At 33.1% G+C, this 15989-nt stretch overlaps 1 protein-coding gene across 1 annotated transcript in view; it reads right to left on the bottom strand.

Moving 5' to 3' along the window:
• Positions 1–637: 637 nt before the first annotated feature.
• IBTK (inhibitor of Bruton tyrosine kinase) overlaps positions 638–15989 on the bottom strand; it is a 91338-nt gene continuing 75986 nt past the window's right edge. The window contains exons 26-29 of the mRNA XM_045843425.1: positions 13143–13292; positions 3487–3558; positions 2935–3067; positions 638–1881 (exon numbers count right to left, since the gene is read on the bottom strand). Coding sequence (XP_045699381.1) covers positions 1750–1881; positions 2935–3067; positions 3487–3558; positions 13143–13292 — 487 coding nt within the window. The 3' untranslated portion in view covers positions 638–1749. The remainder of the gene's footprint in view (positions 1882–2934; positions 3068–3486; positions 3559–13142; positions 13293–15989) is intronic.

A 15989-nucleotide genomic window follows, 5' to 3' on the forward strand; every position in this document is an offset into this window, starting at 1 on the left:
CCTGGGCTCTGTAGTGGCAGTGCATCAGGTTGCTATCTTCATGGAATTGCTTATGAATTAATAGTTTCTAGCAGTACTTATCTTTAATTTTACTAGCAAATTAACTCTTTTGAAAGGAAATTTAATAGAATACCTCACCATATAAAACAGTCCATAAAATACAACTTCGGATTAAGGTTTGTTAAGGCTCAAGGCCCCACAGATTCGGCCAGCCCTTGTCCCTCCTTCCAGTCTCATCCAACAAAGGCCCTTTAGTGTGGCTCCCAAGCAGCATGAAGTACCCCATAAAAATCATCATCACTTCATTGCATCTTTAAGTATTCGATATGCCAATATACATGTAAGAGTCAAGGCTTCAAATAAATTACTCAGAAGGCCCCTTTACTGCAACACCAATAAAACAAAATTCATTTCTTCTCAATTTACTCAGACACATAATATAAAACCTTTCACAGGTGCATTTTTAGGACAACTGCCCTCTTTTAAGTGGTCAAGGAATAGATACAGCATTCACTTAATAATTAGTTAATTACTAATTACTAATAATTAAGAGGTATCCTTCTTTACTAATTAGTAATAAAATTAGTAATTCCTCCTATAATAGATGTCCATAAGTACAAGATATCAAACACACAGCAGTGATCAAAATTTTTTATTGCACATTTGCTTACAAGTTTACTTCTTTCAGGTAAACCTCGATTATTGAGTTAGTTTCAACCATATTCCCATCATCTGAATTTCCTGTATATTCCCCTAGGCTGATGTCCTAGAAACTAGAACACTGACTATCTCAATTTGTCTAGGTACTGGAGCACAGATTTAAAAAAATTTACTCAAAAATAAACCAAACAGCATACTGTAAAGAAAACACATAATGTTTATGTCTACTCATATAATCTAGTCTCAGAGAATTTCTGATTACATAATATTGTTAACTGTAAACCAACCTTCTAAATGATTTTGTTCTTATATAATTAAGCATTTGTTTCAGAAAATTTCAACACTTTAGAAAACGGATTCTGTCACAATTAAGCTTTTATAAGGTCTTTCCCCACCAAGAAACAACCCATAATGACTCCAAATCTTATAAAGGAACTATTATCTTGGACTGAGATGTTCAGAAGTGTTCATATTTCCTTTGCACTGTACTCCACAGTTAAATGCAAAATAGAGAATATACTATCCCAGCTGAAATAATATAGTATTTGAGCAGTTCAAGCTTTAAATAGACTACAACATTCATAGCTTGATCAAAAAAAGACACAAGAATGAAACATAACTACTATAGTAAACACAAAACTTTGGCCATTAATGGATCAAAGTAATGGCTAATACTACTACTTTAAGCTCATCAATGTTATATCAAAAAGAAGTGACAACAGGTATTTGGCAAAAATCTTCTAAATTATTTATCCCAAATTTTCAAATGGCAAGTTTTTCATGTACCACTCTTACGTTTTACACTTCAATCGCTCCCATTTTCTTTTCAGACCTATTCAGAAGAAATGATTTAATTTAAACTTAATCTAGTTTTTCTTCTCACACACTTTTACATAAAATTACTAAAATCACCATTCTAAGTAATTTCTTTTTAATCATACAAATATTATATGCTGAAACTGAAGTACAGAAATTAGATCTTTCTTATTCTATTTAGAATGATGTTACTAAATTTTAAGAATTCCTTTCCACAGCTTTTCTTTGTTACAATCACGACTTATGAAAAATGCATCTCAATTCCACAGAAAACTAGCATCCATGCTTATTCCACATAGGTACTGCCAGTGGTCCCTGAGGTGTCCTCTCAACAACGACAAACTCATCAGGGTTGCCAAATGCCTCATAGAAAACCAGTAACTCTTGTATTGCATGCTCCTCAATCTGAAAAGAGGGAAGGGGAAAAAAAAAAGGAAAACTTGCTTTACTCTTTTAATTATTAACTAAGCAAGATTATAATACTGTTCCAATTTCCTTCTGTGGAACTCCCACTTTCTATGGATACAACATAGTGGAATCAAATTAGGTATCCTACTATTCCCTTGGCAAGAAGGCTTGAGGCCTGAACTAGGATAATCAGATACCCACCTCTCCTTGAATTTTAATCTTCAGTAGAAGAAAAAAAGAAACTGCAAATAGTAGTTGAAATTCATTCATTCCAATACCTTCATTCTGTGAGGTTAATTTCTATTACTGTATAGGTCTTCAAACTCTTGCTTGTAAGGTTTCTAGGGCAACAATGGGTCTTTGTTTCCAAGCCTGGCTGTCTGGTCTTTCTGCTTGTCTGTGGAATCTTTTTTTTTAACCAACAACTCCTTTTTTTAAAGATTTGAAGATTTCATTTCATTTCATTTCATTTATTTATTTATTTATTTATTTGGAGATGGGGAAGGGAAGAAGTGAGGGAGATGTGCAAGAGATACATTGATCAGCCGCAACCCAGGCATGTGCCCCAACTAGGAATTGAACCAGCAACCCTTTGATTCACAGGCCAGCACTCAATCCAGCAGGGCAGTCCTAATAAATAGATTCTACAAGCTGAATATTTTCTACAAACTATCCTCAAATAAACCCCTTTTTCTTTAAGTAAGCCAGAATTGGTATGTGTTGCTTTAAGAACTCTTAATAATGCTCACTGGACTTCTGGGGAATGTGTAATACACTAGATAATATCAAGTTCTCTGCAGGTCACTTTTAAAATAGTTTAAAGAATCACTAGTGCTAAAAATATTAGCTTTATCACAATTTATTAGTTCTAAATTAGTTATCCTCAATACATCAATTAATACTTAATTGTTGAATTTCAGTTTACTTATATATTTTACTCTGATAAATATATGCACTTACACAAAGCAAACAAACATAATTTTCTTAAGATGTAAGGATAAAATAGTGTAGGTCTTCCCAAAATGAAACCCGCATAGGCACAGTCTTTACCTGAATCAAAGCCAAGGGTTTTTCTCGACTCCTGATAAGCGCTGCTTCCTGCTGTAGTTCCTCTTCTACAATCGATGCGAAAGTGACTGGGGCTACCCCAGGAGGAGCAGCCAATGAAGAAGATAACCAGGGACTGAGAGAATAATAACACAATGAGTTTTCACTCATCTTCCCAAATTTCTCATCCAATTATCTCCTCCAAAATACTCTTTAATGTGTTACATTTTTTCCCAGTGACCTACAACATAAGGAACTTGAAAGCTTTTGCATTCCATTTACAGAATAATAAAGTGAGAAACAGAAAAAAAGAACATTTTACTTGGATCAGTGCTATAGAGAAAATTTTAGAAAACACCTAGAAAGTGAGATGGGGCAGATGCAATATTGTTGTTACACTGAGTCTATACAAAAGTAACTCAAACTTTGGAGCAGAGAGTTTTCAGATAAAACATTCTATTTAGTATCATACTACTCCCAATTTCTTCATATTCTCTTTCAGTGCTAAGCAATAGCCTACCTTTGGAGGCCCCAAAGCTAATCAATTAACCTTACTTGTGGCTGTCTAGAAGTGGGGCATCTGAAACGTGGCTGCCTTCAGGTCCTGGGGTACCATGAGTAGAGCATCTGCAAAACAAATGCCAAACTGAAAATTAAAGCTTCTAGAAACATTAGTAAAATTGCTTTTTGTAGAAATACAAAGAAAGAATTGTAATTCCCTGACTCAGGGACAAATTAATGTATGCAGTCAGACTTATCTTTAAAATTACAAGCAAAGAAAAAATCTATAGGTACTTAAACAATTTTGTATATAAAATACCATAAGGGAAGATGTTGCAAGAAATGGCCTATTTTTAAAAATAATATTCATATAGCCATTTCTTGTAATCAGACATACATTAAGAAATAAAGACAACTTTGTGAAGATGTTTAACATTGGTATTTTATAACTAAAAAGTGACAAATTAGCACTGTTTCAAAATATAGCAAGGCCTAGAATAATATCATTTTATTCAATGTTGTTTAATTATAACGCTGATGAGATGCTGTAGGAACTTAACTCTTATTTTTAAAATCAGCCTATGGTGAAATTGGTTTCATTATACCTCATTTCTCTTAAAGGTACAGAGCCCATCAATGGCATTAAATGAGGACTCTGTGTGTGTGTGTGTGTGTGTGTGTGTGTGTGTGTGTGAGACATAATTTGCAACCAGATTTTGTGAGTAACTGATACATAGTCTAAATTTCGTGAGTGACTAAAATATAGTCAATTCTTTGATAAGGTAGAGATTATGGATAAGGCAGAATTATATGACATGATCTAAGAACTCACAAACTGGATGAGGAAACAAGATATAAAATGGCATAAATAATACAACAGAAAAGAATTTAAGACAGTATCTAGCAAACTGAGATCTATTGACCATAAGGATTATAAAAATCAAAAGGATTTGGTCCTTTGGGAGGGCCTCAAAAGCAGAAGACAATTTTAAAAAGGGGGTGTAGGATGAGGGCAGTAGAAAGCATTCCTATAAAGGAAAAAATTAACAAACGTACTAAAGAGATGGGCCAAATTATGGAATTTTAAAGTGAGAAAGATACTTAGAGATTATCAAAATTAATCAAATGCCCTCTTTGAGCAATGAGCAAATATAGGCCTAGACAGGTCTATAACAACAAAGTCTGAGAGTGTACAAACAGTATAAAATACTGACTTCCGTATTCATTTATGCAGTTACTGGCAGCAGTATGGTGCTGAAAATCAGGCTAATTAAAACTCAGATCCTCCCTCTCAAAAACATTGGGAGGAAGATTTTAAAATCTGTTTAAGCAATGATAAAACAGCATGAGAGTACTGTAATTGATATCTATACCAATATGTACAAAGTGCTATAGATTCACAGAAAAAATAAACATAACAGGAAGTGGGTATATGCTGTGGACATCACTGAAGAAATGACATTAATACTGAGGAAAGTGACATTGAGATAGGGTTTTAGTTGTACAAATACAAGCACTGGTAAAAGATTTTGGTGGCTTAAGTAAAAGTAGGCTGTTCTCATCAATAAACAGAAGAATGTGGAAGAGATTAAAAGGGAAATAAATAAAGTCAAAATGAAACAGAAGGGCCAGAATACAAATGCAGTGAAAGCTAAAATGTTTAGACTTATCTCACTTAATCTTTGCAATACTTTGTGAAAGAGAACATGTATTTTTTCCCTTATACTGACTGGGAAACTAAGACTCAGAATATTATACAATATGCCTGATTCACAAACTGGGTACGTGGCAGAGAGAGAACTCAAATCCAGACCTTTTTCACTCAGAGTTCAATGTTTTCTCCATTATCACAAAGTTATCTTTATTTCTAGTATTCCCCTTAGTCTAGAACACACTGCACTACAAATGTCTTGTCAGGCTTTAAGGATTGGTTCAAATATCACCTTCTCTCTGGTACTACAACACAATTAGTATTATAGAGCTTTCACACGCTGTGTTATGCTTGTTTACATGTCTGTTTTAACTACTAAACTGGTTTCTCAATGTATAGGACTGTGTTTCATTCATCTATGTATCTCAGTGTCTAGCAGAACACGTGAAACAAAGCAACCCAAGCAGGAAGCCAAAAGATTTTAAGAACATGATAAAAATAAAAGCAGAGTTTTTGTTGTTGTCATTTTCTTTTTTAGAAAATGTCCCTATTCTTTTAATTACTGGTAACTTTTTCTTACCAGTAATGTAGGTAATGAAGTACAAACTGAAATGAAAATAGGTAAAGTTACAGGGTTCTTAGTTTTAATGAAGTTCTATGACTGGAAACTTACTGGATACCTGACCTATGACATTCAAAAATTAGTCTCTAGGATGAAATAAAAGATAACTAGGAGAAAAATGAAGCCAAAAAGATGAACTAGTGAACTGTTGGGATAAATGTATCAGATGATGAAAATCTAGATTAAAACAGCTATAAAATAAATGGAAAAAATCTACATTCTGATGGAATGGATAACTAACTACATTAGAGAAAGACCGAATGCAAACTCCCTTAAGTTCCTTGAAAGGACCTAAAGTAAGTCTAAGGTGAAGATTATAGGCTTAATTTAGAACAAACATATAATGACTTAAGTGGTGCTCAAAAATCATCCTGATGTCCAGAGATTAGCTAAAGTGTGTCTAAGAAATTAAAAATGCAGAACCAATTATTATTTAATTGTTAAGAAGTAGCAGCTACAAGCTCTGTGTTAGAAAATGGTATGTCACTGGCTAACAGAATTTGATATTAAGACTAAAGTATCTTTCTTATATAGGCCTTGCTAAATCAAAGTTAAGCAATCAGAGCTTAAGTATAACTTACTTATGAAATATTTTATAATTTATAAAGTACTTTCATATACATTAGGCCTTATAATAAACCTATAAGATAGGCATTACTGTATTTCATACATGAGGAAATTGAGGTTCACAAAGGTTCACAGAGGCCTTTTATAACCATTAGACTGCAACTTAAATCTGTTTCATAAAATTATAATTGCAGTAGAAAATTATAATCTAATAATGATATTTCCATGGATAACCTCATTGATTATAAATTTATCAAAACAACTTAAAGTCTGTCAGAATTTCATCTTAGAACGAAGTAAAAATTATTAACTAAAATAGAGTTATGATTAAGCAAATATAAAAAATATTCTAAGCTTTTAGATAATAAATATAGCACTATTAAGCTTACAGTATGTGCAACACAGAAATAGGTATCCCAATAGATGATTTGTATAAAATTTAGCCTTCTAAAAAATAAAAACATAAATATTACAGAAAAATCTTCTTTCAAATATTGCTGTTCAAACTGAAGAGCATTAATTTTGCTGAATTTAGACTTTAAGAAAACAACCAAATTACTTTTTGTTCATATAGCTTACTTTTTCAAAAAGAATTTTATACTGGCTTAACTACAAAGATTTCTGTGTAAGATTAGAGTTGATATAACAATTTTTGTCTCACAAGTAGTTTTTCTTACTAATTAGAAACATAAGATCACATTTTGTGCTCAAAATTACATAAGGAGGTATTTAGTGAAAGGAAAATGAAAGAAAACATTTTAAAATGAAAAAAACACATAAGTAACAAATAAAGAGAAAATGCATAAATCCCTCTTTTCTACATTTTAACACCCCCAAATAATACTTCAATTCTTAGATTTTCCTAGTCTTTAATTGTGGAAAATTACATAGGAAATTGTGGAATTTCCTGAGATGAGCTCCCTAATCTCTGTACTGCCCGCCTCTCCATTCCCTAAAGGACCATAAGCATTCCTCTCTCTTCTTGCTTTAATTCCCACTATTTCCTCTGTTTATACTGCCCTTTCTTCTCTTTTAAAAATCCCATCCTATTTTCAAAAACTTGTGGCAATAAAATATATCATTAGTTTTTTCTAGTATTATTTATATGGCCATAAAGATAATGATCAGATATTTGGGACTGAGTACAAAAAATGTTTATGAACTATACTCAAGTCCTTCTTCAATGAAGTTTTCCCTTACAATTCTAGCCCAGCCACTTTTTCCTCATCTGAACCACTCATCTGGCACTTAATCAGATGTTGCTCTGTGACTTCTTTAATACTGTTAAATTGTACAGTAATTTCTGTTTTTCTTTTGACTGTTCAAGAAATTTTTAGAAGGTATTATTGTAGACGTCTACAGCTAATTTTAGTTTTTTGCATACACCTACCACATTCACATTGACATTGGAATAGAAGTGACTGTTATAACTAAGATGATAAATATTGAGAGAATGGGCTGGAACCAGGACATGAATTAGGTGAAATTGAACTGCAATTTCATTCTCACTCTGTCATATAACTTCCGTGTGTGCATAAGGAGACTTACCAACTATATTTCAAACACATTTAAGAATGGGCCTCTGTATCATACTTTTATATACACTCAAGAGGCCAGAATGTTGTACATATATCAGGTGTCCCATAAGTTAATGAATTACTTAATAATTTACTATGTATGTTATGGTTTATTATTTCCTTTTAAAACTCAGTTATGATTACATATTTTCTATGATAAAATAAAAAAAAACCCTCAAGCTATTTTCTTTCTCAGTGATCAGATAATAATACAGAGCTATGTGAAACATCAACTTCCACTTATCAAACACTCATTTATGCATGGCCTGATACTATTATATACTCCTTTAAAATTTCCAAAGTAGTGTAACAGCATCCACCACTTTCCACAATTAAGAGCCCTGATGTTATAGCACACTCTAGTGATCAACTATGAAACCACAGGTCCTTAATATTTTAAGAGGTCTATGACAAAAATATTTATCCAAAGAAATTAGTTTTAATATTTAAAATATTAAAAAATTACAGAAACTTAATACTTCATACTTTAAAATTTACACATCTAAGAAATACAATATAACTTGCTACATTAGAAACAAATGTTACTTGAAACAGAGCTGCAATTTTATTTCATTTATTCATCCCATCATTCACCAAATGCTCACTGAACACCTGCTACATGCACGAAAACATTCTAAGCATTGGTGGTGCGCAAAGAGAGCAATCTTCCCTGCTCCCATTGAACTATGTAGTTGAATATACAGACATTAAAATACCTGTAGCAGAAAACATCAAAGAATCCCACTAACAAAAAGTATAACTACGAAAAGCGTGAAGAGTGAAAAGTGCACTGAGAACATATGTAACAAGAAACTAACTCAAAAAAGGAAGCCAGACAACTCCAAAGAATATGACTGAATAGAGGCTGAAAAACTCACAGTCAACTCTAGTCAAAGGGTAGGTAGGTGGAAAGAAGTAAATGGCACTTGAGAAACCAAGAGAAGGCCAAGATGGCTAGAGTACAGAGATTGTTAAAAGATAAAGCTAAAGAGGATGGCAGAGGCCTTGAAGACCATATAAGAATTACAGCTTTTATCCTAAGAGCAGTAAAATCTACATTTTAAAGAGAACACATTGGCTCAGTATATTGAAGGAAAGGAATGCAATGGCAAGACCAGTTGGGACGCTTACTCAGGTGACCAGGTGAATGATGACAATAGTCTGAATGAGGATGACAGCAGTGGAGGTAAAGTTCAGTATGTGGATTTGAGAAATACTGAAGAGATAAGACCACCATGTCTTGAAGACAGACTGGACATCGGTGAGAAAGATGGATATTTAAAGACTTGCAAATGCCATTTATCAAGGAAGAATGGGCTGTTCAATGTTTCATCATGTTTGTTTGATTTTGGTTTTAAGAGGGAGGTATGAGGAAAACATTAAGTTTGGATTTTGACATAAAATTCAAGGTATTTCTGAACATCCAAACAGAATAGGATATCAAGAAGGTAGTTGGATAACGAAGTCCAAAGCTCAGATGATAGTTGTGGGTAGGCAATATAAATTCTGAGTCTATAGTGTGTAGCTGATAACTGAACATAGAAGCTTATGAAATAGAGTAGGGAAAAAAAAGTTAAATGAGATGACCTGTAACTGAACTTCAAGTACAATGAGTCCGTATAAAAAGTGTTGGCAATATGGAGAGCACTGATAAACTTAGCCTGTTTCAGTGAGCAATGGGACTGGAAGGCAGAATATATTATGAACTGAGTGAGAGCTGACAGCTCTTTGAGGAATCTGGCTGTGAAGGGAGTATAAGATTGGTAATGACAGGACAACTGCCAGAACAGAGTACGGGGCTGAGTAAGGGACTGATTATCTTACCCAGACCACATGACAGACCTGAGCATGTTGAAAACCAGATGGGAAGAATCTACTTAAAAGGAAAAGGTTGTAAGAAAAGAGAGGGATAGTTTATAGTTTAAGGCTTCTGAAGTATAACAGAGTTAAGACACAAGCAAAGGTAAAAATACTAGCCTTGGATTGGAAGGGTAACTCTTCTGCAAAACAAAAAGGGTAAGAGGAATACAGATAGAGGCAAATAGTGTCTCATGGTAGGAAAATAAAGAATTTACTTTTCTTGGTCTACAGGACATCATCATATAACTTACAAAACCAATGATATTATGTTTTTCTTATTTCAAAAAAAGATTATGCACCATATTGTTTTTAAAAATATAATAGATGTAGCCCTGGCTGATGTGGCTTAGTGGGTTGAGTGCCAGCCTGGGAACTGAAAGGTCACTGGTTTGATTCCCTGTCAGGGCACATGCTTGGGTTGCAGACCAGGTCCTCAGCTGGGGGACATGTGAGACACAACTAATTGATGTTTCCCTCCCTATCATTCTCCCTCCATTGCCCTCCATCTGAAAATAAATAAAAATCTTTAAAAATAAAATAAAAATATAATAGATATAGGGTAATTACAGAGAATAATAAAAAACAATTTAAAATTTTTTTCTAATTAAAAAGTTTGTCTAGAATAGACAAACTTAATGAGAGATGTGTACATGACTACTTTTCTTTTTCAATTATAGTTTACATGCAATATTATTCTGTATTAGTACCAGGTATACAGCAAACTGGTTAAAAAATCATGTCTTTACCAGTAGTCCTCCTGGTATTTCAAGTACACACCTGACCCAATACATAGTTATTATGATATAAACTATATTCCCTATGCTGTAATTGACATCTCCATGACTACTCTGTAATTACCAATATGTACTTATTAAACCCTTCACCTTTTTCATCCAGCCCCCCAAACCCCTCCTGTCAATTGTCAGTCTGTTCTCTGTAATCTATGAGTCTGTTTCTACTTCGTTTATTTTGTTCTATACGTTCCACATATAAGTAAAATAATATTATTTGTCTTTCTCTGACTTATTTGATTTAGCCCAATACCCTCTAGGTAAGGTATTACTCTTTTGATAACTCAGTATTCCACTGTGTATATGTACCACTGTTTTTTTATCCACTCGTCTATTGATCTGCACTTTGGTTGCTTTCATAGCTTGGCTATTATAAATAATGCTTCAATGAACACAGACATGTATATGTTCTTTTCAGTTAATGTTTGGGGTGTCTTCAGATATATACCCAGAAGAAGAACTGATGTATCATTAGAAAATTCCATTTATTTTTTGAAGAACTTCCATACTATTTTCCATAGTGGCTGCATCAATCTGCTTTCCCATCAACAGTGGACTAGGGTTCCCTTTATTCCACATACTTGCCAACATTTGCTCTTGGCTGAATTATTGATGATAGCCATTCTGAGAGGTGTGAGGTTGTATCTCATTGTGGCTTTGATTTTCATTTCTCTGATTAATGATGTTGAGCATCTTTTCATGTGTCTATTGGCCATCTGTATGTGTTCTTTGCAGAAGTGTCTATTCAGTCTTTGCCCACTTTTTAATTGGGTTATTTTTCTGGTGTTAAGTTATCTGAGTTCTTTATACATTTTGGATATAAACCTCTTATCAGATGTTTCACTGGTGAATATCTTCTCCCATTCATTATGCTGTCTTTTCATTTTATTAATGGTTTCCCTTATTGGGCAAAAATTTTTATTCTGATAGAGTCCCATTTATTTTTTCTTTTGTTTCCCTTGCCTAAGAAGATATGTCAGAAAAAATACTGCTAAAAGAAATGTCAGAAATTTTTAATGCCTATATTTTCTTCTAGGTGCTTTATGGTTTCAGGTTTAAGTCTTTAATCCATTTTCAGTTTATTTTTGTATGTGGTGTAAGAAAGTGGTTTAGTTTCATTTTTGTGCATGTATCTGTCCAACTTTCCCAACACTATTTATTGAATAGACTGTCTTTTACCCCATTGCATGTTCTTGCTCCCTTTATCATAAATTAACTGACAAATTAATATATGCAGGGGTTTATTTCTGGGCTCTCTGGTCAGTTCCACTGATCTATGTGTCTGTTTTTATGCCAGTACCTCGCTTTTTTGATTACTACAGCAATGTACAGTTTAATATCAGGTAGTGTGATACCTCCCACTTTGTTCTTCTTTTCTAATTTTTTCCAGGGTCTTCTGTGTTTCCATACAAATTTTTGGATTATTTGTTCTTGTTTTGCAAGATAAGCCATTGGTATTTCAAGAGGAATTGTGTTGACTCTATAGATTGCTTTGGGGTAGCATGGACATTTTAATGACATAAATTCTTCCTATTCATGAGCACAATCTACGCTTCCATTTATCAGTATCTTCTTTGATTCCTTTCTTCAATGTCTTACACTTTTCTGAGTACAGGTTTATTTTAAAACATTTGTTTATAATTACATATGTAATAGACACAAAACACACGTATATGCCTGTGTATATGTACAAGTGGCACTCAAATGTAGCTAGATATAAACATTTTCACTGCCAAAGCTTAACAACATTTAAGAGATTACATGTGTAAACTTAAAATATAAAACCTCTTTTGAAAATATACTGGAGTTTAAAAACCAGTATCAAAAATAGCTATACAAAAACTGGAAACCCCCAAACATCCCTCATCAGATGCAGATAAACAGACTGTTTTATATCCATAAATAAAATACTATTCAGCAATAAAATGGAATGAACTAATGATACACATAATAATTTGGATAAATCTCAAAATATATGCTGAATAAAAAAACAGATTTTAAAAAAAGTATATAATGAAGGAATCCATCGATACAAAACTCTAGAATACACAAGACAGTCTATGCTGACAGAAGCAGATTAGTAATTGTACAGGCAGCAGGATGGGAAAGGGAGGAAGGGATTACCAAAGGGCATGGGGAAACTTCTGAAAATGATAGTTATATTCACTGTCTTGAATGTGGTTGATGATAATGGTTTAATACCCATTAAATATGCACATGCCAAAACTTCAAACTATATGTTTTAAATATATACAGTTTATTATAAGCCAATTATATAAAAATAAAGCTTCAAAAATACGCATTAATTCTGAATGTAAAAAAATGTAAAAATCTGCCTCACTGCCCTGGTTGCATGGCTCAGTTGGCTGGAGCGTCATCTCATACACCAAAAGGTGTGGGTCTGATTTCCAGTCAGGGCACATGCCTAGGTTACAGGTTCCAACCCCATTTGGGGCACATATGGGAGGCAACTGATCAATGTCTCATCGCTGTTTCTCTCCCCCTGTCCCTCCCAAAAATCAATAAACATCTTCAAGAAAGGATTAAAAAAATCTGCTTAATAAGTATTTAAAGATTATTTCAGAACATAAAACCACCACAGAACATTTTAAGGTAGAAAATGCGTAAGTTTATTTTATTACCTTATAACTTTTGGAGCCTGGGAATTTTCAATTCCTTTAAAACAAACTTTTTTGACGTGATCTCCTGAACTATGCCCAGTAATAGATTTTTTTCCTTCTACTAAGAAATCCCAGAATGACTTGGATGAAAATGAATGCAGAGAAGATGTCCTGTAAAAGACAACAGAGATCATATTAAAAAGTTCCTTTTTAAAAAGGTCAGTGCTGGAAGTCATAGGGCATACAGGAGAGAATGTAGATAAAAAATTTTACATTATGTAATTACTGTTTTCAGTACAATGTTCGAAAACATTGTTAACTGTGATGAACTAATCAAAATTATGTGATAAAATAAATGCAAGTTAACATAGATATTGAATGATAGCAATGACATTAGTAACAGCTATTACAATTATGTCACAGGTAACAAGAAAAACAATGCTTAATAAATTAAATAATTAAGCTCAGCAGATGAAACGTTACTTCTAAATAATGCTGGCAATTTTACTTCTTGATTTGAGTTCTGGCTGCACAAGATTTTCAGTTTGTAAAACTTCATCAACCTACACACTTTTAACTATACTTCTAAATGCATATATGTTTCAACAAAAAGTCATTTAAAATTTAAACCTGATTTTACATGGAGAGAATTTAGGAAATAGAACTTAAGTTGAAAGCCCTGGCTGGTGTAGCTCAGTGGATTGAGCACAGGCTGCGAACCAAAGTATCGCAGGTTCGATTCCCAGACAGGGTACATGCTTGGGTTGCAGGCCATAACCCCCAGCAACCACACATTGATGTTTTTCTCTCTCTCTCTATCTCCCTCCCTTCCGTCTCTAAAAATAAATAAATAAATAAATAAACAAATAAATAACTTAAGTTGATCTAAATAACAGAAAACATAAAAGCAATGACACACAACATAGATGTAATACTTCAAGTATTAGTTAAGATTGGAATTAATTTCAGAACAATTCCATGAAAAAATAGGCAAAACATTAAAAATTACCTATGGAGATTATTTTAGCTTCCAAAGATTTCATGCTTAAATTTATATGGTATCAGAATATTTTTATATTTGGCAATCAATCTTTTACTTTAAAATCAAGAATGTAAAAAGGGCCCTTATTGGAGTGGCTGAGAGAGGTGGACATCATCTCACAAAGTGAAAGGTTGCTGGTTCTATTCCTGGTCAGGGCACATGCCTGGGTTGGAAAATGGGTCCCTGGTTGTAAATGTGTGAGGGGTCACCGACTGCACATCAATGATTCTTCCCTCTCTTTCAATCTCCCTTCCCCTCTTTCTAAAAAATAAAGAAAATCTTAAAAGAATAAGAATGTGAAACAGATTTGTAGGGTAATAGTCAGGATTAGGTACAAATACTCTGTTGCTAGACTGAGTTCAAATCTTGGCTCTATAATACATTAGCTTTGACTTTGGGAAGTTACCTAACCTCTGTGCTTCAGTTTCCTCATCAATAACACAGAGATACTAATACCATCCCCTTCATCTTAACAGTTATGAGGATCAAATGTTAACTTAAGCATTTAAAACAGTACCTGATTCAGAGAAATGCTATGTAAGTCTGTCACTATCCACAATTTTCACATTTAACAAAACTACCTTGATTTATGAGAAAAAGAAGAAAATGAGAACACACAAGTTCTGACATGAAGCAATAAAATCAGTTAATAGGCTTAGCATGTCTTTCCTTCCTAAGGTGTGACTAACTTGGAAAAAAATAATTGAAAAAGAAACTTTCGTTATTTCATACATTGTACAAACTACAATGTACCCTTAGCATCATTTTCAGAATCTGTAACATTAGTCAAAATTATGAACAATAATAATGTAAACTATTTCCTAGTCTAATTTTAATTTTTTCCATTTTATTTACTTGGAAACAAAATGGCCATGTTAATAAGTGAATACAAATGCTAACCAGATACTTCCCCCAAAAGTTAAATTCATAGTTTGAAGATACCATAAAATCCACACCTAGATTAAGTTCATAAACTCTAGGGTAGGGCAAAAGTAGGCTTACAGTTGATCATATGGAAAATAATACAATAATTAATAAATAACAAGGTAAGAATAAACTCTGTGTTTTGCATACTCACAACTGTAGACCTACTTTTGCCCCACCTATATTTAGGGTACCCCATGAAGAAGCAAGGCCTTCTAAATTTCCATATCTTGTTTAATAACACATTTGGACCTGCTTCTGGACAAACCATATTTGCAAAAGCATTTTTACACGTATCATGTCATTTAATCCTTACAATAACAATCTTGACAGAGTATTTTCATCACCACAAAAAATGTACAACCAAAGTTCGTGGATCTCAACAACCATAAAATCACTAAAGATAAGGCAGAACTGGGATCCAAACCCAATTCTTAAGATCTCAAAACTTGTAATTTGCCTTCTGGTCTACCACTGCTTTCCATAAGAAATCAAAACAACATTCCTTATAAAATGTCAAAGGTAACAAAGATGGGAGGAAAATGATGATTCACACTTTGTTTTGTTAACATATGAGCTAAGTACCCATCCATTCATTCGTAACAAGATTAGCTAAAAATTTTTACCAAATTTCTACTTACTCAGTAAAGATTAAATGAACACAAATTGCTTCACATACAGATTTTTCTTAAAAACAATCACACCAAAAACTTAATACATATTAAGGAAATTAGTGATTTATTTTTAAAAACCATGTGGCTATATTATAAAATTATTTAAGTAAATAATAATAGCTAACATTTATATATTTATTTTATTTTATTTTATTTTATTTCAATCATTGTTCAAGTACAGTTTTCTGCCTTTTACTCCCATTCCAGCTCACCTACCCATCCCTCCCC

Source organism: Phyllostomus hastatus, unplaced genomic scaffold, assembly GCF_019186645.2.
Source record: "Phyllostomus hastatus isolate PE091 unplaced genomic scaffold, TTU_PhHast_1.1 phas_contig_40, whole genome shotgun sequence".
NCBI lineage: Eukaryota > Metazoa > Chordata > Mammalia > Chiroptera > Phyllostomidae > Phyllostomus > Phyllostomus hastatus.